General features: G+C 39.4%; 2 protein-coding genes across 8 annotated transcripts in view; one reads left to right on the top strand and one right to left on the bottom strand.

Moving 5' to 3' along the window:
• The window catches only part of gak (cyclin G associated kinase), a 31,153-nt gene extending 20,189 nt beyond the window's left edge, over nt 1-10,964 (top strand). For both annotated transcript variants that reach the window (XM_005459795.4, XM_005459796.3), the window contains 11 exons: nt 137-330; nt 517-678; nt 802-968; nt 1,111-1,372; nt 1,469-1,663; nt 1,810-1,947; nt 2,063-2,149; nt 2,250-2,522; nt 3,470-3,618; nt 6,537-6,713; nt 6,915-10,964. In XM_005459795.4, coding sequence (XP_005459852.1) covers nt 137-330; nt 517-678; nt 802-968; nt 1,111-1,372; nt 1,469-1,663; nt 1,810-1,947; nt 2,063-2,149; nt 2,250-2,522; nt 3,470-3,618; nt 6,537-6,713; nt 6,915-7,016 — 1,906 coding nt within the window. In that variant the 3' untranslated portion in view covers nt 7,017-10,964. The remainder of the gene's footprint in view (nt 1-136; nt 331-516; nt 679-801; nt 969-1,110; nt 1,373-1,468; nt 1,664-1,809; nt 1,948-2,062; nt 2,150-2,249; nt 2,523-3,469; nt 3,619-6,536; nt 6,714-6,914) is intronic.
• On the bottom strand, nt 10,117-23,272 carry LOC100709908 (calphotin). Of its 6 annotated transcripts, XM_005459792.3 has the most exons (13): nt 23,128-23,272; nt 22,978-23,033; nt 20,214-20,645; nt 14,769-14,816; nt 13,753-13,797; nt 13,177-13,557; nt 12,898-12,930; nt 12,697-12,747; nt 12,471-12,575; nt 11,564-11,662; nt 11,352-11,465; nt 11,096-11,195; nt 10,117-10,964 (listed from the first exon to the last, which is right to left on the bottom strand). In XM_005459792.3, the coding sequence occupies exons 2-12, from the start codon at nt 23,020-23,022 to the stop codon at nt 11,133-11,135; spliced, it is 1,416 nt and encodes a 471-aa protein (XP_005459849.1). In that variant the 5' UTR covers nt 23,023-23,033; nt 23,128-23,272; the 3' UTR covers nt 10,117-10,964; nt 11,096-11,132. The 6 variants fall into 6 exon arrangements, with proteins under 6 accessions (XP_005459849.1, XP_013133068.1, XP_013133067.1 ...); XM_013277614.1 differs by lacking the exon at nt 23,128-23,272 and having other exon boundaries at nt 10,117-10,980; nt 22,978-23,121; XM_013277613.1 differs by lacking the exon at nt 23,128-23,272 and having other exon boundaries at nt 22,978-23,121.
• Nucleotides 23,273-23,704: the final 432 nt, after the last annotated feature.

Here is a 23,704-nt window from a genome sequence, read left to right as displayed (position 1 = left end):
TATTTATTAACAGCTGAATGTGGTCTTCATTGTTAAACTTTTACAGCTGCACTGTTTGTAACAAGTAATTTAAACTGAAAATGCTTTCAGTATACTTTCTTCATTATTTCTTTTTTATCTGCTTGTTGTTTTTCAGGTATGATTTGGATGCCTGTGACATCCAGGAGAAGTACCCAGACTTATTCCAGGTCAACTTGGACATTGAGGTTGAACCCAGGGAGAGGCCCAGCACCAAGACTCCTCCATGGGAGGGCTTTCAAACCAAAGGCCTCAACCCCAAGATCCTTTTCTCCTCTCGTGATGAACAGCAAGAGATCCTCAGCAAATTTGGTACATGGCTTTACGTTGCCTGGATGTTAGTTTAGTAGTGGAGAAGCATTAGCAGAAAGTGTTGTCATCTGTTTATTTTATTTTTATATTAGATGTTTTACTTCTTATGTGGCTTTAAGGTGCTTTTAAGTTCTTCCCAGTTTGCTTCTGCAGATGAAATAAACTTGGATCCTTTTATCACTGCAGGTAAGCCCGAGTTGCCTCGTCAGCCAGGTTCTTCGGCGTTTTATGACTCAGAGTCGCCCCAGCCAGCTCAAACCCCAGACACCTCCAATGCAACAGAACCAGAGTCCCCGATGAGCAATGATACTAATTCCAGCAACTTTTTCCAGACCCTAGACTGGGAAGGTAATGCACTGTTATATTCTGTTCTGTTAATCTGTAATGTGTAATTCTATTAATCCGTGTAGCATTTTCTTAACAAACCTTTCTCCCTGGAAAATCTCACTGACTAGCTTCCTGTGATTATAGATGTACGTAGCGCTCAGGATGCCTCAGACAGTCAAGAAGGAGGATATATGAATGAACAGGAGGATCTGAGTGATCAGTCAGAAGGAGAGTCCTATTCTTGCTCTGCCACCAGTGGAGAGCCAATGTCACGTGACCACAGCGAGCCGCTGTTTGATTCTGACTTTCAGGTGCAGAAAATCTTTGGCTGGCTTGTATTATTTTATCAATAAACTATTACCCCGTTTATCACACTGTTAATTACTACCAAAATTCTTTATTTCTTGCGTCCATGCATTTCTTTATTTTCTTGGTTTCCTTGTCTCCTCTCAGACGGCTTCTCCTGCAACACAGGAGGCTCCTCCTGAAGACACAGCTGACCTCTTGGGGTTGAACTCTGACCCTCAACCTCCAACCATGTCCTCAACTTCGTCCTCTGCTCCACCACACGGAGACCAGGGAGGAATGAAAGCCGCCTCTAGCAACAGCGACCTCCTCACTGACTTATTTGCACCTCCTGCTGGTCAGACTGGAGCAGTGCAGGAAGACTTGTTCTTCAGTGGGCCAGCCAGTGGAGCCACACCAGACCAAAAACGTAAGGGCTGAGGCTTCACACATGCTTACTGCATTATTCTGAGATTTCTTCGGTTGCACTTAATAGATATTTCCTGTCACTTTGCCTGTGTTGCAGCCATGGGGGATCTGTTTGATCCGTTTGGGATGGGGTCGGGTTCTGGTGTTGGCTCCAGCGTTGGTTCATCTCGACAAGCCTCTGGACCAGACCTGTTTGGAGACTTGTTGGGTTCTGATAGTTCAGCAACCAGTGGATTTGGTTCAGCTCACAGTAACGCCACTCCTGCTTCCAACACCAGCCTCTTCAACCTCAGTAAGTACATCAGTTCCTGTGACATCAGTCATAGTTATCGCCCAGCTATCTTTGAGCTGGATTTCATATTCTTTCTTCTGGTAACATTTTGTATTTACACTGGAAAGAGTCCATTGTTGACACTTGGGATGTTTGTGTTATTACAGATAAGCTTGTAAATGATACCCCTAAAATGACATCATCAGCCAGCCAACCAGACCTGCTGGGTGGGTGGGACAGCTGGGCAAAAGGAACCACTGCTGGCATGAGCACCACTGCCAGTAAACCAAGTTATACCAGCACAGGTAGGAGAAACCTTTCTTACAGATCTTTTGGTGACTGAAAATTTTTGAGATTTAAAGCCGAAATCAAAATTGAAACCAGATAAAAGTGTTGACTTGCATATTTTGATCATTTTAGCTTCTGGTATGCCATCCATGTCAAAGGCCAAGTCTCAGACCTTTGATCCTTTTGCTGACCTAGGAAACCTGAGCTCCAACTTGCCAGGTAGGAGCTCATGTAAGCTGAGGAGTTATTCCCATAAAAGAGGAAGACTGTCAATCTTATGAGCCTTTCCATTTATCTCATCTCCATCTTTTTCCTGCAGGTTCCTCCAGCAGTAATTTTTCTGGACCATCCTTCGGCACAAAGGGTCCTTCTTCCTCTTCTTCCTCTGCTAAGCCTCAAACTCAGCCATGGCAGTCTGCAAGACCCACCTCAGCCCAGAACAAACCTTGGATTCCTGGATCTGGATCTGGCCCCAAAGGATCTTCAGCTTCTCAGCCTGCAGGAACACAGTCCTCTAAACCCAACTACAACCTTAACTTCTCCAGTGTGATTGGTGGGAGAGAAGAGAGAGGAGTTCGTGGGCCTGGATTTGGTAAGAGAGACATGATTACTATTATACTTATACTAGTAACCCCTTTGAAACCGGTTGGAGCAGTCATGCTCCGTTTTGCGTAACAATTTTTAAATCTCTGTAGAACTGGAACCACGTAAGCTAGCGCAATAATTTTTTTTGCATATGAAACCGGAGGAGTTGTACTTACATCTTGTGCCATTAGTTTGTCCTAGGTCACAGTTTCCTTCCACATATAGCTTCCCAAAAATTGCATAAAAAGCACTTGCAGCAACAAAAACATAATATTCCAGAAACATTTTTGTTTTGTTATTTTGTGCAACTTTTTTGTATTTACAGTTTTGAGGGATAAGCCTCTTACATTTCTCTAACTAGAAATATATGTTAAAAAAAAAAATTCAATTTTTTTGTAGTTTATTGCACTTCCTTGCAATTTATATAGTTACTATGGGCTTAATGCATAAAAATTATTAAAATTTGGGATATAACGGTTGTATTGATGTATAGCAACTTGAAATGCTCCCACAAATGACACTACAGCATGTAAAAATATAAAGATAAGCTCTGGCGGACTTGGTTCTATGGTAGGTCTTAAAGGGTTAAACATTTGGAACAAACAATACCAGTGATATTAAAAGGTTAAATTAAGTTTTTACAATTTAGAAAATTAAAAATGAGTAGAAAACAGATCGATTCAGTTAGTTTGTCCAGACTTTTGCCTTGCACTGTATGTGATTAACAGTAAGCAGGGGAGACCATCAGCAGCTTAAAACAGAGGCTGGAAACTAAAAAGATGGAATTTGGAATATTTATGTTCATTACTTTGCTGATTTTCTGTTATTATTTTGTATTTCCCTGGTCTTGTCATAAAAGGCTTCTCATTGTATGACTAAGCCTAAAATCTTTTATATGCCCATAAAATTTCCATATCATACATAATTTTTTTAATCTGTGCTGCTGACACTCAGGCCCCAAGCCAAAGGTAAAGGAAGATGATTTCGAGGATCTGCTCTCAACTCAGGGTTTTGCTTCTAAACCTGACAAGAAGGGACCAAGGACCATTGCTGAAATGAGGAGACAGGAGATCACAAAAGACATGGATCCTCTCAAACTACAGGTAGGTAGCAAACTGAACACATATGTGAAGTCACTTTTATTTATATGCCACATTTAAAAACAGTTTTCTCAAAGTGCATTAAGATATAAATAAAATCTAAAACTCACATAACCATGACTGCAACCATAAGAGTTAAAAGGTAAATTTGCTAAAAACATGGTTACAGTAAAAAGGAAGGCAAAAATTAGAAGTGAATAAATACATTTACAAAAACATTCAAATATAATACCAGAGTAAATTATTAAAAAATAAATGAATGCATAAAATTGGAAACAGTAACCAACTAAGTTTTTAAAACATCAACAAAAACTATAGAGACTTGTTTAAAGGCAGCAGAAAACTGGTAGATCTTTAGAAATGGCTTGCATTTTTCAAATGTTGAATATGATTTATTATGTTTCATCTGTTTCATATCTGCAGACAACAATGAAAGTCACTTTTTAGGCAGTAGTGGTGGGCTAATAGGAGACGATGGGAGGATGAGCTAAGAGAATTGTGGCAGAATATATGAAGGGCATGTTAGACACTTAAAAACACACAGTGTGTGGTCAAGGAGAAAAATCTAATCCTTGTGAAAAGAGTCACCATTGTCCACCGACACAAAAAGCCAGCCAAGGATGACGACCAAGAATCTCGGCTTCATAGAAAAAAAAGAGCCGAACATTGATAATATAAAAAACAACCAGATTTCCCAGTGTTTCCAATGTCATCCCACCTCAGGGCTCGCAAAATCGCTAGCCTGACGTCCCGGGGCTAGCGATTTTTCCAGTCGGGCTACCAAAATCTGTCTCTGCCCTGCCCGTCGGGCTATCATAGGAAGGAAAAATATATGTCAATGCTTTTGCATTCTTTCGGAAATGTAGCTGGGTAATTATGTCATTGGCATCGGTGAGCCACTGTCAATATGTGACATATTGAAATCGCGTTTGAATTTGCGCTCGTTTTTTGCTTTCACTTTGCAATCGCATGAACTGTTTATAGAGAGCGACAGCACTGATTGGTGAGTGACGATAATTTGCGCACCAATTCCTCTGACATCGTCTTATCAATCGTTAGCTTACTATGCAAACGTGACAAGTGAAATCTCCCGCAGCAAGCTTAAACATGTGAGAGGTTGATCGCGCAGAGAATCGCTGAGCGTTATGTGAGTGCGTGTGCAAAAGCAGCAGGATATATATTTTAGTTCTGCTGAGCAAAATAAAACAGGTCAGGGTGAAGAAGTGACAGCCAAAGAAAAGCCTACCACAAAACAGAAAAGTTATGACAAATCAGACTATAAGGCAAAAACAAAGTGCAGCTTTATGGTTTTCTGTGGCTGCGATATGACAAGCTAAATAACCAGGGGTGCACATAAGTGGTCCGCAGGTGCGCATTCGCTGTCAAAATAAAAAACGCGCACAAGATAAGAAGTTGCAACGCGTGTTTTTGTACATAAGATTTTCTGGAGGAGGACAGACATTTGTTTAGAACTCTTAAAGATGAAGAAGCAAGCTCCTTCAAGCAATTACTTTGGTGTTCCTCCACCTCCAAAGAAATGTCAGAAGGAGTCCGAACCACAAAAGAAGCGCTTATTCTCGGAAAAGTGGTTGCAGGAGGTGAGCTGGCTTCAAACAAATGATGAACGCACAGAGATTTGGTGCAGAATATGCCGTGAAAATCGCACTCTAGCGGACAAAAACAGTGCCTTTTATATGTACGCAAACACGCGTTGCAACTTCTTATCTGGTGCGCGTCTTTTATTTTGACAGCGAACGCGCACCTGCGGACCACTTATGTGCACCCCTGTAAATAACATAATGTTCTGCCGGGTGTGTTGTTGATTTCTGAGTCGACAAGCGCCTTTGTTACTGGGACCAGTAATTTTAAGAAAGACCCCCATTAGAACCCATGAGAAATGCAAGAAATGCATTATTGCTCAGTCTGCAGTATCTTTCCCAGAACAAACACCAATTGCAAATAACATACTAAAAATAAACCTGAAAAATCTGTTTAGAACAGCGTACTATGTTGCAAAGAGTGAACTGCCACTGGCAAAATTTAGCAGTCTTTGCAAACTTCAAAAAGCAAATGGCCTCGATCTTGGTTCCACTTATCTCTTACCCGTGACTTCAGTGGAAATTTCAAATTGAGGATCTGACACAGACTGATTCATGTTCTACACAGTTCTTACAAGTTCATAGAAATTTCTGTTCAATTAGAACCAAGTATTTGAGTTGATGATTGTAATTTTTATACAATGTTGTAATTTGTGTTTCAACAATTTTTTGATTAATGTTTTGTTTCCGTTACAATATTATACTTTAATGTATAATATTTTAAAGGAAACAAAACAGGAAACAATGCATCAATCAAACAATTGCTCTCTTTTTTATTCGGGCTACTTAAATTTATTTTGGGCTACCAAAAACTGAAGCGTCCCTGCAAGAAGGTCTACCAGGGATTTTGAAATTTTGCGAGCCCTGCACCTATATGCAATATCTGTTTATGAAATGCAAACAGCAGTGCACTACTTTTCTCCAAATCCTCATGCAACATGCCTGAGTGAAAATTGTCCCCTTACTGGCGACTTTTCCATCTTTAGCCTGTGGTAATGCGGTGTGTACCGTGAGCAATCAACTGATTTCTTGGAAATGTGGTGGAGTTTAGTTTTTTGTTTTGTTTTTTAAATTACAAAATCTGTTTGCCTTGTTATTAATATAGAGTGATTCAAAGAATGGTCAGAATTGGACATCTGAGTTAATGAACATTTTGGGCTTGGCCAAGTTTTTGCATACTGCGTCACACATGTAGCAGGTGATTTTACTAAACAACAATAAGATTGAGTATAGGCTAGGATGCCTTTTGAAACTCTGCTTTCATCAGCTCACTCATACAGTAACTTCCAAGTAGTAAAGATTTGTTTTGTTATCACGCTGTAGATCTTGGACTGGATCGAAGGGAAGGAGCGAAACATCCGCGCCCTGCTGTCAACTCTACACACAGTGTTGTGGGAGGGTGAAATGCGCTGGAAGCCTGTGGGCATGGCAGACCTGGTGTCAGCTGACCAGGTGAAGAAATACTACAGGAAGGCTGTGCTGGTTGTCCATCCTGATAAGGTACAGTATCAAATACTGCAAAAGTGCTTTAAAACTGCATTTCTTTTTCCAAGCCACAAAGATGCAGCTCCTCTGTTTGTGAAAAAACAGGAAATGAGATTAGTCTCGATTATGAATTTATGGTCTTTGATTCAGTATGAATGCTCTTGTTTTTCTGTTCTTAATTCAGTATTAAACTGCAAACCTTTGAATTCTCTTCAGGCAACGGGCCAGCCTTACGAACAGTACGCTAAGATGATCTTTATGGAACTGAACGACGCCTGGTCAGAGTTTGAGAACCAGGGATCCAAAGCACTCTTCTAAAATCCTGGCCTGGATTCCAGTTAGACCAGACCAGACCGGACCAGGCCGGACTGGATTTGGCCTAACAAAACAGGAGACTGGGCCAGATTGGACAGGACTGAGCCCACATTGGGCCTTAGGGGCAAAAAGCCTCTGAGAGGTGTCCTCTCTTCCATTCCCTCCCTCCTCCTTTACTTTTTTCTGTTTCTTCGATCAAAAAAAAAAAAGACCTTTTGCCTCATGTCTGGCTGTAATGAAAGTTTCCTTGCTGGTCTATAAACAGCCAGTTAAATAAACATTGTGATCGGTCTTAAACTCACTGCCTACCTGCATGACTGCCTGAGTGGTGCTGCAAACATCAGGAGGAAGGATTAAACAACAATCACTGAGAAGACAAAGTGGGAACAAAATCAGATAATACGAGGACTCCTAAAATTATCAAGATGACTATCATGATAGTGGTATTCAGATAAAACACCCCAACACTAATAAATTAGCTGTGGCTGAATAGTTAATTCATTTGTGCTCCACACTTGTGCAAACAATCGGTCCTTAACTGAGTGGCAAACCTAAACTGAGTGTGGCTGTAAAATAGATAGCATGTCAGCCAACGTGAAAGTTTGCAAAATGTTGTCCTGAAAAATACGTTTTTATGTTTAGTTGCCTCAAAAGAGCCAATGCTGCTGATGAATCATACTTGCCGTAGCAGGGATTGGATTTTTTAAAAAGATCCTGCAGTAATGCAGAAGTAGGATTTAAATCTCCCCAGGATTTTTAAACACGAGATCTATTGAAAATAAACTGTAATACCTGTACTGCTGCACCTTCAGGGGTGAAGGCTACTTTGGGTTTGTTCTCCAGACAATTGCCTGCTGAACACTACTAGTGCTGCTTGTACCATTCTAATTTATTTTGCTGCACACACTCCTGAGATTGATGTTAAATCATGCTATAAACCCAAGTGGGCAGTCTGTTGTTTTTGAAGTGCTCTTTTAATCCCTCCCACTCAAGCTACACCATGTAGCTAACTGCATGCTCTCCTACATCAGACCTCTGAACAACTTGAGGTAGTATGTTTGATTTTTTTTTTTTTTTTTTTTTTAAACCAGGATAGTCCAAGTGGGCAGCAGCTTTTTTTCTTTTTCTTTTTTTTGGATGAAGTGCTCTTTTTCTTGTAGCAGAAATGGAGAAGGGATCTCCATCGTAACTGTCATTAAGCCCTCTCTGTCTCTTTAAACTTCGCCCGCCTCCAGCATTTAGTTTTGTTTTTTGCAAGAGGAGTAACTGAAGGATCAAAAAAGAGAAAATGGTGATTGAACCTAGTTGCTCTGTGTTTTCTGTTTTCTTGTTTTTTGAGGGTCCATTATGTGTCTGCATTAAATCTGTTTGTCAGTTAATCATCACTTTAGTGTAAATATGAAAGTATTATCCATCAGGTGGTTAAGAGAGCTGTTTTTTGAGCTTCATGGCTGGTTGTGTGAATGGTTGTGTGTGGGTGTGTTGAACATAAAGAAACCTTGTTGGATAAAATGCTTTCTTGTCTGCAATCACATTTTTCTTCTTAATTTAATTCTCAGCCTGTCCTGCACGTTGTGATTATTGTGGGTTCACGACTCTTTCCAACTCATTTTACCTTGTTTTTCTTTTCTTTCTTTCTTTTTTTTGTATTTCACATTTTACCTCATGGACCAATCAAATCACCTGTTTTCTTATTTATTACTATGTTTTTTGGGGGGAGGGAGGGAGGAGGGGTTGGTGACATGTATTCATGCATACGAATGGCACAAATTGACCTAATATATATAAGTAGAATGTGCTGAGTTGAAATGGGAATGTGGTTATTTGATCACAGTGAGCCTCTTTGTTACTGTCATTCCAAAGTATCAAATATCAATACGAATGTGCTTTTACAAATATATATATCCTCTCAATTGTTATGTGCTTATCAGTTGTCCATTCATTTGCCTTTTTTTTTCTCTTAAAACAACTGAAATTTTTGCTTCTGTTTTCCATTTTGAAATTTTGTTACCATTCAGACAAGGGGGCCAGCAAAATGAAAAGAGGTAAAAGTTATTTTGATGCTTGAAAGTTACTTGAGTCTCTCATCCACAATATGACATAACAGTGTAAAGAGTGTTGATGGCAAAAAACAAAACAAAACTACACATGGCATCGGCAGTGTGCTGTACCAAATTACATCCTACTAATATGAATGTAGATTTCATTGCAAAAACAAAAAAATTAAAATCATTTTGACCTGAGGCAAATATTTGGTTGTTTTCTTTCTTTTTTTTGGTGGGGTAGGCGGAGCCTTCACATTCAGAACCAAATAGTCTTCTAAATTAGGAAAAGCTCATAAGTAACTTTAATTAGGCCTTAGTAAAAATATGTAAAATAGATAATGTAAAATATGTTACTTTAATAGTTTTGGGGTTGTTGTTTTTTTTTGCCTTTTCTCAGCATAGTGGCAATACTACTGTCTTTGGAATAATAGGTCAAGGATTCAAATCCTACCCAGGGCATCCATCCAGGAAGGAGCTCCAGGAAACACAAGTGAAAGATATTTAACTGAAGCCAGGATTTTATCCTGTTGGAAGAAGCCAACAACAGAAGATAGAAGAAGGGATCCAGGCATGATGGATCCATTGTTTATACCAGATTTTACATGTTGCAGCAGAAATTGAGATTCAGCAAACCAGGAGGTGTTTTTTCCAATCTTCTGTTATCCAGTTTTGGTGATTGTGGGCTGTTTCCTGTTCTTATTTGAGTTACTGTTGAGTTACTGTTGCCATGTTCAAAGAAGTGCAGCTCAGGTTGAAGTAGCATGCAGACTTCATGCTATTTATTGCAAATAATCTTTCACATCTTCTGGCCCAAATGCAATTTCTGAAGCTTTAGTCCCTCTGTTTGTCTTTTTCAGCTGCACTCCCAAGGGATCAAAAAAAAGAGTTTTACTAATAATTTTCCAGAGAAAACAGGAAAACAGGCATAAAGTTCTTTAACAATCACAAAATAAAACCCTGTACAGAAGTTATGTTTTTGGAAGTTTTTAAAATTGAAGTTCTTGTCAGTCCAGCACTGACTGATTCTCTGATAATAAAGTAAAATGCAGACCCCTACATCCCAATGAGGTACAGCTTTATTTCAAAGTTTAGGTATGCCTATCAACAGCCCAACAGCAACCCGACTATATTTCCCCTCCAGAACACAGATTCAACACGAAACAGTAGCACGTCATGTTGTCTAAATACGATGAATTACAAATAGGAAAAGGTGAAAAAAGAAAAAAAATCAGAAACTGTCCTCATCCCCTCAAAATCTGCCAGTGTCCAGTGGCCATGGAACCTAAAACTGTAACTTCATGTAGTTTTAGCATCACACTAACCTTAGCGCTGGCACTTACTTGAGACAGAGACAGTTCAAGGACAGAGAAAAAGCTGTATGTATATATCACATATGGTGGAAAAATATTACTAAGCAGTAAGTCAGTGATTTTGAAACAAGTAACAAAAAACAGCATGTTTTGAAAATGGGCCTAAGTAAAAACTGGAGGCGCATTCGTCAGTGCTACGGTATTCACATGCATGTGTGGAAGCAGATGTTCTACAGAGATGGGGACGTGCTGACAAATATCAGATCCTGTCCAGTATGATTTGAAAGAATCATCATCTCTGCGGCACTTCTGCTTCCACTGCTAAAACAAAATCATTGTACGTGGTTTTGGGGGTAAATTCTGTATAAAAGGAGCCACAATATGTTTTATTCTTCTGCTCCCTTGAATGCAGACATTTTTTTGCATGTTGACATCTGGTTTGATGTTATAACAGAAACCAGGGCAGGAAAAGGCACTTCAAAGTGTGGATGTCTCTTCGATTTCCTGGCAGTTCGGTCCTAAGCCTTAAAAAATGAAAAGGTCAGCTGGTTGCCTCCCTGCAAGCTTCGAGTCCTCCAAAAGACAAAATGGGGACTCTGAAAGAGGCACAGACTGTCACAAACAGTGTAAACTGAGTCATTTGAAGATCAGAGAGTAAAAAAATAAAATAAAAAGAAACAATAAGAGTCCAGGTTCTTTGATTAATGATGTACTGTGAGAGACTTACAAATAAAAAAAGACCTTCTGAGCTCTGTGATGTGGCTCTAGCCCTCAATAGAGACCTCTGGAACAATGTGTGCATTTAGCGCCGTCTCCACTGGCATCTCCTGTTGATAGCATTGACAAGACAATATTATTGATAACATTAAGCTATCGCTCATCTCTGAATACCTTAGAAACACCATACTGGAAATGTCTATTTTTGAACTTTAATTCTACTCAGTAAATTCACAATGCTCCTTCAAAAAAAAAAGAAGTATTACCACTGAACTGAGCTGCACAGACTCCACAGAGATTTCCATCTGACATTCCACATCACAGATTTCTGACTTTGACGCTTCTGACTGCCTGTCCAGACATTTTGGCTCTGCGGCATCCTGTAAAGGAAGAGAAGGAGAAAAACTAAGGGAAGTTCCCGTAATCTATTCGTGCCATACAAAGCTACAGTATATGAATGTTAAGAAAGTATAATGACCGTGTGTTCTGCAGGTGCAACAGCAGGTTCAAACTCAGAAGTCGTCACATCCACGGAGTCTGTGTGGGCACTCGACGTGTCATTCACGGGTAAAATTTCCTAAATGCCACAGAAGAAGATGGTTAGATGGTTACACAAATTGAGCTTCTGAATGAAACACAGTAAAATCCTCCTGCCCATTCCATTGAACAGACTAAAAGAGAAAAAATACTTACAATGACAAGAATGCATCAGGATGGAACCAGCTACCCCAATAATTTAAAACTCAAGTCTAATACACTCCAGCTGGGCACAATTTTAATTCAAGGAAGAAAGCATCCTTGTGACGTGGTGGTCAAATGTAACAACAGGAGCAACGGCAGTTTTTCTGTTTTTATCATGAACATTATACTGCAGGTTTTTGAGCAACTGCTCATAATAGTTAACAAAAAAACAATAATTTTAACGTTTTTTTTTTATCCTTGTATTATAATTTAATGTATTATTTTAACCATATATTTTTATGTTCTTATTCCTTATTTGTTTAATTCTGTAGTCTCAAGTGTGTAGATTTCAAGAAAGACTTAAATCGGACCCTAAATGTCCACCGATTGAAAATCTAGGGCAATTTCATTACCTGGAACTACACGGTACAAAGTGCTCTATAAGCATTTAAATATTTACTACAAGATACATTTAAACTGCACTCCAGCAATGACATTGCTACATATGATGGAGAAACATATCCCCACCTTCTTTACCATAAATTCCACCCAGGATTAATCTATAAATGTTTGCTTTCCTTCTTGTGTCAGTCACTTGTAAGCCTCCATTAATTTCAGGTAATTCATTTGACCTGATCAACCTTCAATGATTTTCTGAACGGTTCATATGTACACTGGTAAATTCCTGTTTGTTTAGCTGTCACCTGCTGGACAGCAGCAGACTCAGTGGCAACTTCTACTGGCGAGACAGATTCTGTCACAACAAACTCATCAACTGGCGTGGCATCAATCAGCATGGCCACAGCATCCTGAATGTCAAAGGAGAACAAGATAAAAGAGAAAAATGTTCTTGTAAAATAAAAAAGTCATGATTTTTAGCATATGAGTAGTACATTTCTGTATTGAGGATTAAATTTAAAATCTTTTTACCTCTTTGGGTTTAGCCTCTTGTGCTGTAGCCTCAGGGCTGGTCTCAGGTACCTTGTGAAACACAGGTGCTGATGTCATTGCTATATCATATATGGAGACTGTACTTTTTTTCCATGCAAAAGCTGCCAAATAATCTAAGACACAAGTAATAAGGGAATTTCTGCTTTACTTTTTTATCAGCAGAGAGGGAAAAATACTCACTGCAGCCGCCTCCACAGAATTGACAGGAGCCTGCTGATGTAAACAAACCAAAACAAAAACAGGACAGAGTGTATCTTTAGTCTTTGCTATTAAATTTTGGAAAAAAAATACCTTACCCTTGTGATCATTTGTTCTGCTTATGACAAAACTGTCATTAATATTTAGGCCACATGCTATGTAAGCAGAAGACGGCTGCAAAATGTGAAAAAGTCGATGTATTCTCGTAAAGACTAAAAACACAAAAAGAGAGAAGAAGAAAGTATTTTCATCAGGTGTCACCTCTGTTTTTATAGCAGTCTCAGCAGGGACTTCGGGTGCATTCTCCTCCGCCAACACCTCTTTACCATCTTCAGCAGCTGGGGTTGCAGGACTGACAGCCGCTTCAGTCACTCGTTCGTTCTCAGGTACGTCTGTGACAACCTCCACCACTGATTCAGCAACAGTCTCTGTTACCACCTTGCCCAGAGGAGGCTCTGCTTCAGCAGAAACTTGACCACCACTAACTGCATCTCCCACTGTTTTTTCAGAGGCTCGTGTCACAGGCTCTGGTACGGCAATATCTTCTGTGACAGCCACCTCCACTTCGACCTCAGTCACAGCACCTTCCTCTGCAAGGGCCTCAGCTCCCACTTTTTCCTGTGTCTCACATTTATCCTCTGTCTCCATGTGCAAAATCAACCCAGAACACATTAAAAAACACAAAACACAACACCGGAGAGAAGAAACAGTGACTCTTGTTTTTTTTTGTCAGTTTACAAGAGTACAGTTCATACAGAACAAAAGTACATTTACTTAAAATATATCATCATTTTTGTCTTTATGATGATGCAATTTTAATGTCAAGACATGTTTTACCTCCTGAGTCTCAGTTTTTATGATCGCAGAATCAACTGTGTGAATCTGGAAAGGAGCCAAGAAAAGGAAACTTAACAGCCAACTTTCATTATGAATGACTGACGACTGAATTAATCAGAACATGGTTAAAGGTTAAATCTATCACATTTATCATAATGTTTACTGCTGCAGTTCAAATGAATAGTTACAACTGCAGTGCGTATGATATATAATAGCTGCAATTTTGGGTTGTTTTGATTCACATTTTCTCATTTCTCAATTCATTTATATCTTTCGTATATTAAGCTGTTTGCAGATCAATGAAACTGTAAAGAAAAATATGATTCTTTTCTCTGAAAACTTTTGGAGTTCTTGAGCTAGATTGTGATCTGAGTGCTTGCATAAGAGGAAATTGTCTCGAGGGAAAAAGTGTAGTTGCTATTTATTTGATGTGAGGCTTAAGTCACAGGAATTTTCAACACCTTTCTGTTGAAAGAATTGTTTCTTGTTCAGTGACTGCTGCTATGAACTTGTAAAACATGAGTGGAAACTGTGCGTCAGACTGCTTTTATGCATGCCATCATTTCTGCAGCTGTTTAAGTGTCAGCAAAACCAGCACATACACAGACCTATGTTTCTGTAAAATTTAAACTTTCTATTTAATCTATGCATTTTACTTTTTAAACTATAAATTTTGCAACTAATTAACAAAACCAGTGTGCTTTATTTGTCCAATAAAATTTGACAAAGCATGTTTGTGTGAAAAATGCCTCCGGGGAGGCCTGTAACGTAAGAATTACATTTCCACGATGTGCCAATGCTTTTTGCTCCCACTGAAGAAAAATGTTCCATAGTATCTACATAAGCAGCGCAAAAATCAAAGCTTAGCTCACTTGTAAATCATCAAGTTCAGCTTTTGTTCAACTGCTACATGATTAGTCTGCTTCTGGCTTAGCCTAAAGATACAACACACTAGTGTTTGGTTTAAATGGAGACAAAAGAGGGTGTATGTGAATAAAAATACACATTTGATTTACCTCAGTTTCAGTGGGAGCAACCACTGGAGCTTCAGGTGAGGGTGTGACCTATGAGCACAAGAGGTTAAAGAGTTTATTCACAAGTTAGCAAAACATTCATGAAAATACACATGCTTCATCCAACAAAAAAGAGTGTAGATAGAAAAAAGAACATAACCTGAAAAAAGGCACTCTGGGATACGTTAACAAGTATATCAGGCAGTTAAAAATATGTGCTTCTTGTTCCACTGGAGCCAGTATTGACTTTTTAAAGGTTGAGCTTTGGGAGGGGCACACACCCATATGCAGCAGTACTAAAAATGTGCCCAGAGCCAAATAATCTTCTATAAAACGGTTCATGTGGCAGATCTGTAGCTGTGATGGGCCTGAGGATAAACTGCAGCTCGAGTCTTTTCTGTATCCAAAAATGGAAATATTTACCAAAATTAGAAGTGGAATTTGGACTGGCTTTCTAAACAAACACAAATATACGCACCCCCCTTACACTTTGTGTGAGCATAGCTGTAGCTGGGCAATTACAGGGGTATTACAACCCAATGCCATGAAAAACAGTTATTTCCCCTTTTTGCTTCGCTCTGTATATCCTGCAACAGAAAACACATTCACATCATGAAATCTGTGTTCTCCCTCAAATCCGTTCAATACAAAACCACTAACATGTTAAATATTAAAAATGTTTGGTTCCATCTTTTTATTATAAACTACATACTGTGAACATGTTGCCACTGGAAAAACAATCAGATATTTTTAATGCTGAAATGTGTTTGAATGATTACATGTTTACCAGAATATAATAAATGTCTTGCAGTTTACACTGATTTGCAGCCATTTATTATTCACATCACAATATTGTTAGTATTACTCATAGGTGTGGTTATTTTCCAGACAATGATTCACCAAACAGCTCATATAGTGATAGAATTCATCCATATTTTTCCATCTTGCAGCCATGCTGCCAATGGCCAGTGGCACACCAACTGTGCAACCAAGTGTGTTGAGCTATAGTGACAATCACAGAGAGCGCGTATAAATAATTTAAATCTTCATAGTCTGACTCAATTATTTAGTCTGTCTTGTGCCAGTTCTTCTTCAATATAGGGCAAAGTCTACTGCAGGCTGCTATTGCTAATCAGGAATATGAGTGTGTTTTTTGTCCAGAATCACTCAAACTGATCTATTTGGACATTGAGTGACACACGACAACCTGATAACATTCAAAGATATCTGACTAGCTCCACGTTTTTCTCCATCCTCCAGGTACTGTCATTTCTTTAACTTTTTTAAAAATATTATTTCATTAAAAAATAATTTTGTACTCATGAACATACATTGATAAGTGTATGATTATGTCCTTCAAGAAACAGATGCATGCTCATAAACTCTGAATGTATCTATTAAAAATACAAGGGAACTGGCACCGGTTTTTGGAGATCGCCATGTTGCCCCGCCCCATATGGACATTGTGTTTCCGTCTAATTTATATATGTGGCTAGAGACTGGCCACATATGTCGTACACTAAAGACAGAGGAGAAAAGAACTCGTATTGGTTTGTGCACCTTCAAGGCAAATTTTAATTCATATTTCTATCTTCAGACTCAAGATATGAAGAATCGTACTTATCTTTTATCGCCTTAGAAGGGGTCCCCTCCTCCAAAGAAGCGACAAGATGACCTGCATAAAATGTCACACTTCTTTCTCATCTCAAGCCTCATCTCCTAAACTGGCCAGCACTCAAACGCACAAAAATGTGCATTTTTATGTGTGCAGATGTTATAATTACTTATTGTCAGCAGATTAGTCTTTGGGCTGTCTTTGGACAGCTGACAATAAGCCAGGTAAACAACAACAGCAGCTGGTTGTAAACTAATATTATCCAAGTAATGTCCAACAACAAGTCCAGCAATCATAGATCCACTTCAAACAAAATTCCACTAACAGCGGCAAATACAGCAATGCTAACGAACAGAGAAGTTCATGTTCATGCTAACTCACCTCAGAATCACTATCATCAGAGAGGAGTGAGCTTCAAGTCATATCGGACTCCTTTTACAGCCTCCTCCACAGTAAACAGACATAGGCACCAGCAGAGGTAAACAGGGAACTGACAGCCTATGCTCACTGCAGATGATCTACTGCCAGAGTTGTTTGTCCTACAGTGGCTACCATAGCTAGGATTATGCATTTGAATTGGGAGAGGTAAGAAAACAGAATTCAGATGACTTCAGTCTCCATTTTACTGACATCTAGTTGTGAGATTTTAAACACAGTAACTTTAACAATTTTTTATCAACCTCTGATAGATTATCAACTTAGCCTCTGAGGAAAGAAAGCATTGGCTACACAGTGTTTATACACGCCGAACAATTTGTTCCAGCACCAAAACAGCAAGTACTAAATGGATTTGAGAAAGATCAAATTCAACAGTCTTTCTAAATCAATTATAAATGATTCATAATCGAGAATGTTTATTTTTTGGAACTGTGAACCATGCAAAACATCACTAGTGATGGAATGAAAACATGAAGTTAGAATTGAGCCTAATAGGTCCATTTACAGGGGCTGGGACATTTGTATGTACAATATTTTCTTCATTTTAAAGGTCAGACTACACACATATACAGACACACTTCAAACAGAAAAATTTCCTCTCAGCACTGAATTAAATATTCAGTATTCTCCAGCTCTCAGCCCACCCAGCAAAGAATCAATTAGACATGGAACATGTAAAGGTTCAAATCACACAAGTTCATAAGGGATCAAAGCCTGAGACAGAATACTAACAGAAGTCAGGAGAAGTAGCACACAGAAAGAAAAGGAAAGAAAATGAGAAGGAGAATAGAAAAGGCAGAAGAGGATGAGAAATAGTCATAAAGAAAGTGGTGGGAGGCTAGAAAGTGTAGAGGCAAAGCAGATTTATGAGGAAAAGAGGGGTAGCAGATTGGACAGGAGAGGAGTGGAAGAACATAGGAGAGGAACCAGGTACAAAATGTTCAGCCTCAACAGAGGGTGAGTTGCACTGACTGTTGCTTCAGGCCACAAAAATGTAAATGCACTCAGCCAGTCTGTAGAATCCGCTGTGAGTTTATACTTTCTGCAGCCACATCCAGAGGTGGTGGGGCACCTCTTGGGCCCAAGGGCCACCTGAGTTAAAGCCCCATTAAACCTCTTGGTCAATCAGCTGACCAACTGTAACCATCTGTGGACTTGTGATATTACAGATAAAAGTCACAGTTTTAACAGTGCAAGTGCAAAAGCTGTCTGTGAACAAACATTGATAAATCTCAACAGAATAACTTGCAAATTGTCTCAAAATTAAGAAAAGTTCATAATATAGACATTAAATATTACATTATAAGAATTAGAGTCAATGATGATGCATTTAAAATTTTGCATAAATGTTCAGTTTTTGTTATCTGACCTGAATCTGACAGAGAAGCAATGAAGACAAAGAAAGTGGGATTTTTTGGACCTGCACACAGATCAAGTAGAAGTGAGTGGCATGGTGAATGGAAGCAAAGTCCTGAGACAGTGGAAATGACCACAGCACTACAGTATAAATACACAATGGCAGGCAGTCATTCTATAGAGATGTCTGTATGCTGCCTGTAAGGTTCAGTGGGCATAACCCATAGAGATTAGGGTTTACAAATAGAGCTCCTAACTGAATGGCACAAGTGAACTGAGTAAGATGGACCCACTGGAAAACTGGGAAACAGTGTAACACTGAGTGAAGTCTTAACAAAAGGCCATGCTATAAATACTGTAGCACTGCCTCTCTCCTCTTATTTTAGGCTCGGCACACATGTGAGCATATACATGTACACCATTGGTTGTTGTCTATCCAGCCATTTTTTAACTGCTTATCTAACTAGGGTAGAGTAGGGCTGAAATCTATCCCAGTTAATACTGGGCAAAAGGTTTTGTTCAGTTGCTGGAAGAGAAGCCGCACAGATTTGCATGTATGTGCAATTTACTGACTAAAACAGAACATCCTGTTCACAAAATATGTACAAGATGGCTGCAAGGCACAAAGCTCAACTTACAATTTAAAACTGCAAATAGTAAATTATAGATGAGATAGAAACAATGTTGAGAAAACATTACTGCATAGAGGAAAACTGCAGAAAAAACTGCAACTATTTAAAATGAACTGACAACAGCCATCCATTTCTTTACACAGAACACATGATATACTGTAAGCTTTTTAATTATATCCACAATCTTCTCTGACTCAAAACCACATTATCTGATGGCAAAGATAAAACAAATGCACATTTACAATGTAATGTATTAAAGATTTTCTCACAACACGATAGTAACCAAAAATAATTAACTGATAACAAACTCAATATCTGTGATAACAAATAAGCCTGTTCAAAAAACAACAACCAAAAAACATGGATGCTCAGAGTCACTATTTTGTTTTAGTGTAGGTGATAATGGCCATTTAAAAAGTTGTTCCCAGTGTGCCACCGATGATTCTTTCAGTCTCCTACTTTCCACCTTTTTGCTAAATGGAACATGTTGTTCCCTCCGCTTCACTACCTCCAACAATTCCAGCTCCCTTTTCCCATAAGGCCCCAGACACAGCAAATACTATTTGACCTGGCAACATCAGAGAAATAGAGAGAAACCATCTACAAAAACAGCCTCTTTCCATATAATCTCATACAAACAATATGTAATTTTGATCCCAGTGACATTCATTTAAAGGAAGCATTCATTCACCTATGAGTGGACCTCATTCACTCATATGTCCATAGAACTATATTTCTAACGAAACGTGCACACTGGCAAATTTGATTCTTACTGCAACATACCAGGTTTGTAGAAGATGTTGGCAGTTGCTGATTGCTAAAGCACCATTCACTCGGGCCTAGAGATTGGTCAGCAACTCCCAGACAACTGCTGGCCAGTAGAAAAAACCTGTGTGTTCTGCAACCAGTTGGCAAATGGTTGCTGGCAATGGCAAAGAGGTATATGGTACTCGACCAAGATTGTTTTAGTCCCTAGCAGATTGTCAAAGCTACTAGCAGTGTGCATAACGATCACTTGTTTGCAAACTACTCACCAAGTAGTAGTGAAGCTAAAAAGTACAACACAACCCATTCACCTTTATAGTAAAAGTTTTAAAATTAGCAACCTCCAGAAATCGCTTTCCAGGTCATTAAACACAAATTTTACCCAAAGTTGCCAGAGGGTCTCGAGGCCTATGTGACTGAGGCCTAATGTAGCATGTCTGATGTTAAAACCAGAAAAGACAAACGATCGATCTTTCCCTAAGGTGGGATAGCTGCAACAGTGATTACCATGCTGGTAATGCTGGTAATCACTGTTGACTCTGGTATGTGAAATGTTGGAAATATTTGTAGACATGATTTAAGTTTAGATTTGTGCATACAGAGGCACATGGGAGACTTATGGCTGCAATATCTGTTTCTTACCTCAGTTATTGGTTCTGTTTCAGGAATCTTGGGTTCAGGCTCTTGCACTACATTAGCTTCAACTGTAGAGGGCTTCACTGATGGAGTGTCAGCAGCTAGTGCTTCTACAGTGACAGGTGTTGGGACTTCAATCTCAGCTGTCGCTGGAGTCTGCTCCAACAACACAGCCTCAGACTGTGGTGGCTGTACCTCATCTGGAATGGGCTTTGCAACAGGTTCTGCTTTTGGTTCTAATTTGGGAGTTTCTACAGTAGGGATAACAGCAGGAATGGCCTGTGAGATCTTTTCTGGAGCTGGAGCTGGAGCTGGAGGTGGAGCTTTAGCCGCTTTTTTTGTGGTTCCTGCAGGGGGTGCACTCACTGCAATCCCCCGGCTGGCTTTCACTGGCGGATTGGCAGCATGCTGTTCTTCAAGTGCTCTTCTCTGGGCTTGCTGCAGGGCAGGAAAGACATCTTATTACCGTTCTGATATTAGTATGAGAGGCATTATTTAAGTTTTTTGGCATACAGTTATCTTAACCCTGACATGTAGTTGGTTCATGATAACATGAACTGATATTTTCTATCAAAAAAGTGATATTTGGAGAATATAAAGTTCACGAACATTTGCCTTTCCAAATAAAACGAAAGTGACACTTCATTTATAATGGCTTCAAAGACATGTTCAGTATGTAAAACAAGATAATAAAAGATAAAAGTGAAATACAAAGGAAGGTGTATGAGGTATGGATGTTCTTGAGGCTTTATCGTGTTCAGATTCTAATGTTATTGTCAGTCTAGCACCCAGGAATACCAGGCATGCCATACCAGCCACGTCCAACATATTTTTCAGCTTTGGACAAAACCCCCTCAGGCTTTAATAGAGGTTTTAGGAGTACAGACCACTAGAGGGAGGGGGAAACTGGGAGTAGACACAGCAAAGCTAGTTAGATAATGGGAGCTAATTAGTTGAATCAGACCCGTCCTGACAGGTTTGGTGAAGCGGGAATGGAAACCGTGCGAGTCAGCAGCACTGATGGGTGCCCCGCGGGCCAGACAGTGGGGCTAATCACATCATAATCAGGTTATAATCAGGTTACAATCACTCCCTGAAAATGCTTTTGTTAGGCTGAAGGCCAGTAAGGTATTCGCAGTGCGGCACCCATGCTGTAAGCCAAAAGCTCATGTGTGTGAAAGCGCATATATCTCTGAGTATCTAGCTAGACACAATCAAAACAACTTCTGATTTTTGCCCATAAATAACCTGTAAACATCCCTATGACAAAGTAATACATTGTACCCATGGATTAAAGTTTTAACCATATTTCTCAGACTTTGTGAAATTGACACACATATATAAACATATAAAGGCATATGTGACCTGAGTATCATTCAGCTATATGTCTGAAAGTTCCAAAAACACATTCGCTTCCTGTGCTCTGATACCCCTCAGGTAAAAAAAATGATAAAATTGAGTTGTGAATGACTTTAAGGGTCATTTTCATCTGTCACTGCCAGACTGTGGAAGAATGAGAGAGACTGTGCAGAGTCCACTCTGGCTAAAGTGGGGCAAGACATTCCTTCAGTCAACACATTACCAAATACAGATGTGTGGTGTTCAGAGTCATGCACTGGTCAGCCCGCCAGAAGCTTAAGTTTGGTGGGGGTTAGGGGCAGAGGCAATGAGGAAGGATGCCAGAAGAAGTCTGCACTGAAAAGGCTTACCAGAGCTGGATGACTGGGCTTCAACAGTGCATCAGTGCATGCTTTATTTTTAGTTTTTTTTTATTTTTATTAATATATAATGTTAATGATTAAACATATGTTAAAGAACAGTATTGGGTTATTGAGTATGGCGTTATGGAGATATGTGTGTGATTTTCTCATTGATCTCCCCCCACACCCACCCCTCCAACACACACACACACACACACACACACACACACACACCTTTTCTGCCACACCCCTTTTCCTCTGGGCACTGAATGTTCAAAAGTTACATTTCTCCAGTCATTCGGCTGAATTTGCGTACAACTGGCAAAGCGCGTTCATCATACTGAATTATAAAGAACAGCACTGTATTGAAGTACACTCTGTACTGCACTGCACTGTGTGGCCTACTGTATTTTTGGTCCATAACATGAAAAACAGGCTTTAATGTAGAAAGTGGTCATTTCGTAGTATATTTTAAAAATACTAGAAAATGGAACTTATCGCATTTTATGATAAGAAATTCAAGATGTGCATAAAGGTTTAATCTCTATCCATAACCATTTAACAGAGCGCACCGAGAACATCCATGGCGCACAGGAGCTGAGCACAAAATTAATAATTTCTCGGTCTCTTTCTTCTAATATAGAAACCGGAAGCATGCTCGTTGAAATTTAAAATATGTGTGAAATGTATACGTTGTTTATTTAGGTCCAGTTTTGGTACCTTTTTGGTACAGTCTTTTGTCGTTGCCAGATTTTACGCACGGGTTACGGAGCGTCTGAGAGAAGCAACGACAAAGTGGGAATCTGCCAAACAATCACCAAACTGACTTAAGTATAACAAAAATAAAATAATGCGCAAAAAAGGAAAGAAAATGTAAACGAAATTTGTTTTACAATTGAAGCGCTCGCTTCATTCATTTTTTCACAGAGGCAAAAACGCGTATTTTACATTAAAATCCATGTTTTTGCAGACCATTGTTTTACAGTGAATTGAACAAAGAAATCCCATAACACTCTATACTTAATTTAAGAATAAACACCTGACGGAAAAGTGCGCATGCCACCACTTACCACCCTTCTCATGCGACGTTTGTTCTTCTTCCTCTTGCTGGGCATCTTGGTGCGTGCTGAGGAGAACGAGGATAAATCAAAGAAATGGAACAAGCAGAGAGGCAGAGTGAACAAAGTGGATGTTTATAAAGCCGACTGTCTTTCTGTTACCTCTGTACCGAACCTATAGGAGGACTTGGATGAAAGATAGGGGCGTGGAGAAAGAAAGAGAGAGGAAAGAGAGAGAGCGCGCGCACGAGAGCTCAGTCAGTTGTTTGTATTGGAGTTGGTCTGCCTAGCTGGATGTCGAGTTCTGTTATGTAACCACTCCATCAGAGCAGAGAGAGAGGAGAGAGAGGTGCGAGGTTGTGTGGTGCCACACCCCCTCCTCTCGATTTGTTAGAAATACTTTGACGCAAATGGGAACACCGACGCACTTGATCTACAGTTTTCTGTACTATTACTCCTGTGAGACTTTTAATGTGTCGCTTTTGGAACTGAACATAAACATAAAAAGAACATAAAACACGCAATCATTATAACCTAAAAGCCATACTTGTTGAGAGAACAACCTCAAGAGGAAAATACAGTCAGTCTTGTGCAGAAAACAGTGAAAACAGCCTCTGTCAGTCTTTTTTTGAATACATTAAAATCATGAAGCCAAAGAATAGTGTTCATTGTGCTCGTTTTTCATGCAGAGAATAAAGAGAAACAAAGCTTGTACATGTGTCTATGCCCACCCCCCGGT

The sequence above is a fragment of the Oreochromis niloticus genome, linkage group LG12 (assembly GCF_001858045.2).
Source record: "Oreochromis niloticus isolate F11D_XX linkage group LG12, O_niloticus_UMD_NMBU, whole genome shotgun sequence".
Taxonomy (NCBI): Eukaryota; Metazoa; Chordata; class Actinopteri; order Cichliformes; family Cichlidae; genus Oreochromis; species Oreochromis niloticus.
Note: the sequence above shows the minus strand (reverse complement) of the source record. Positions and strands in the feature narration are given on the sequence as shown.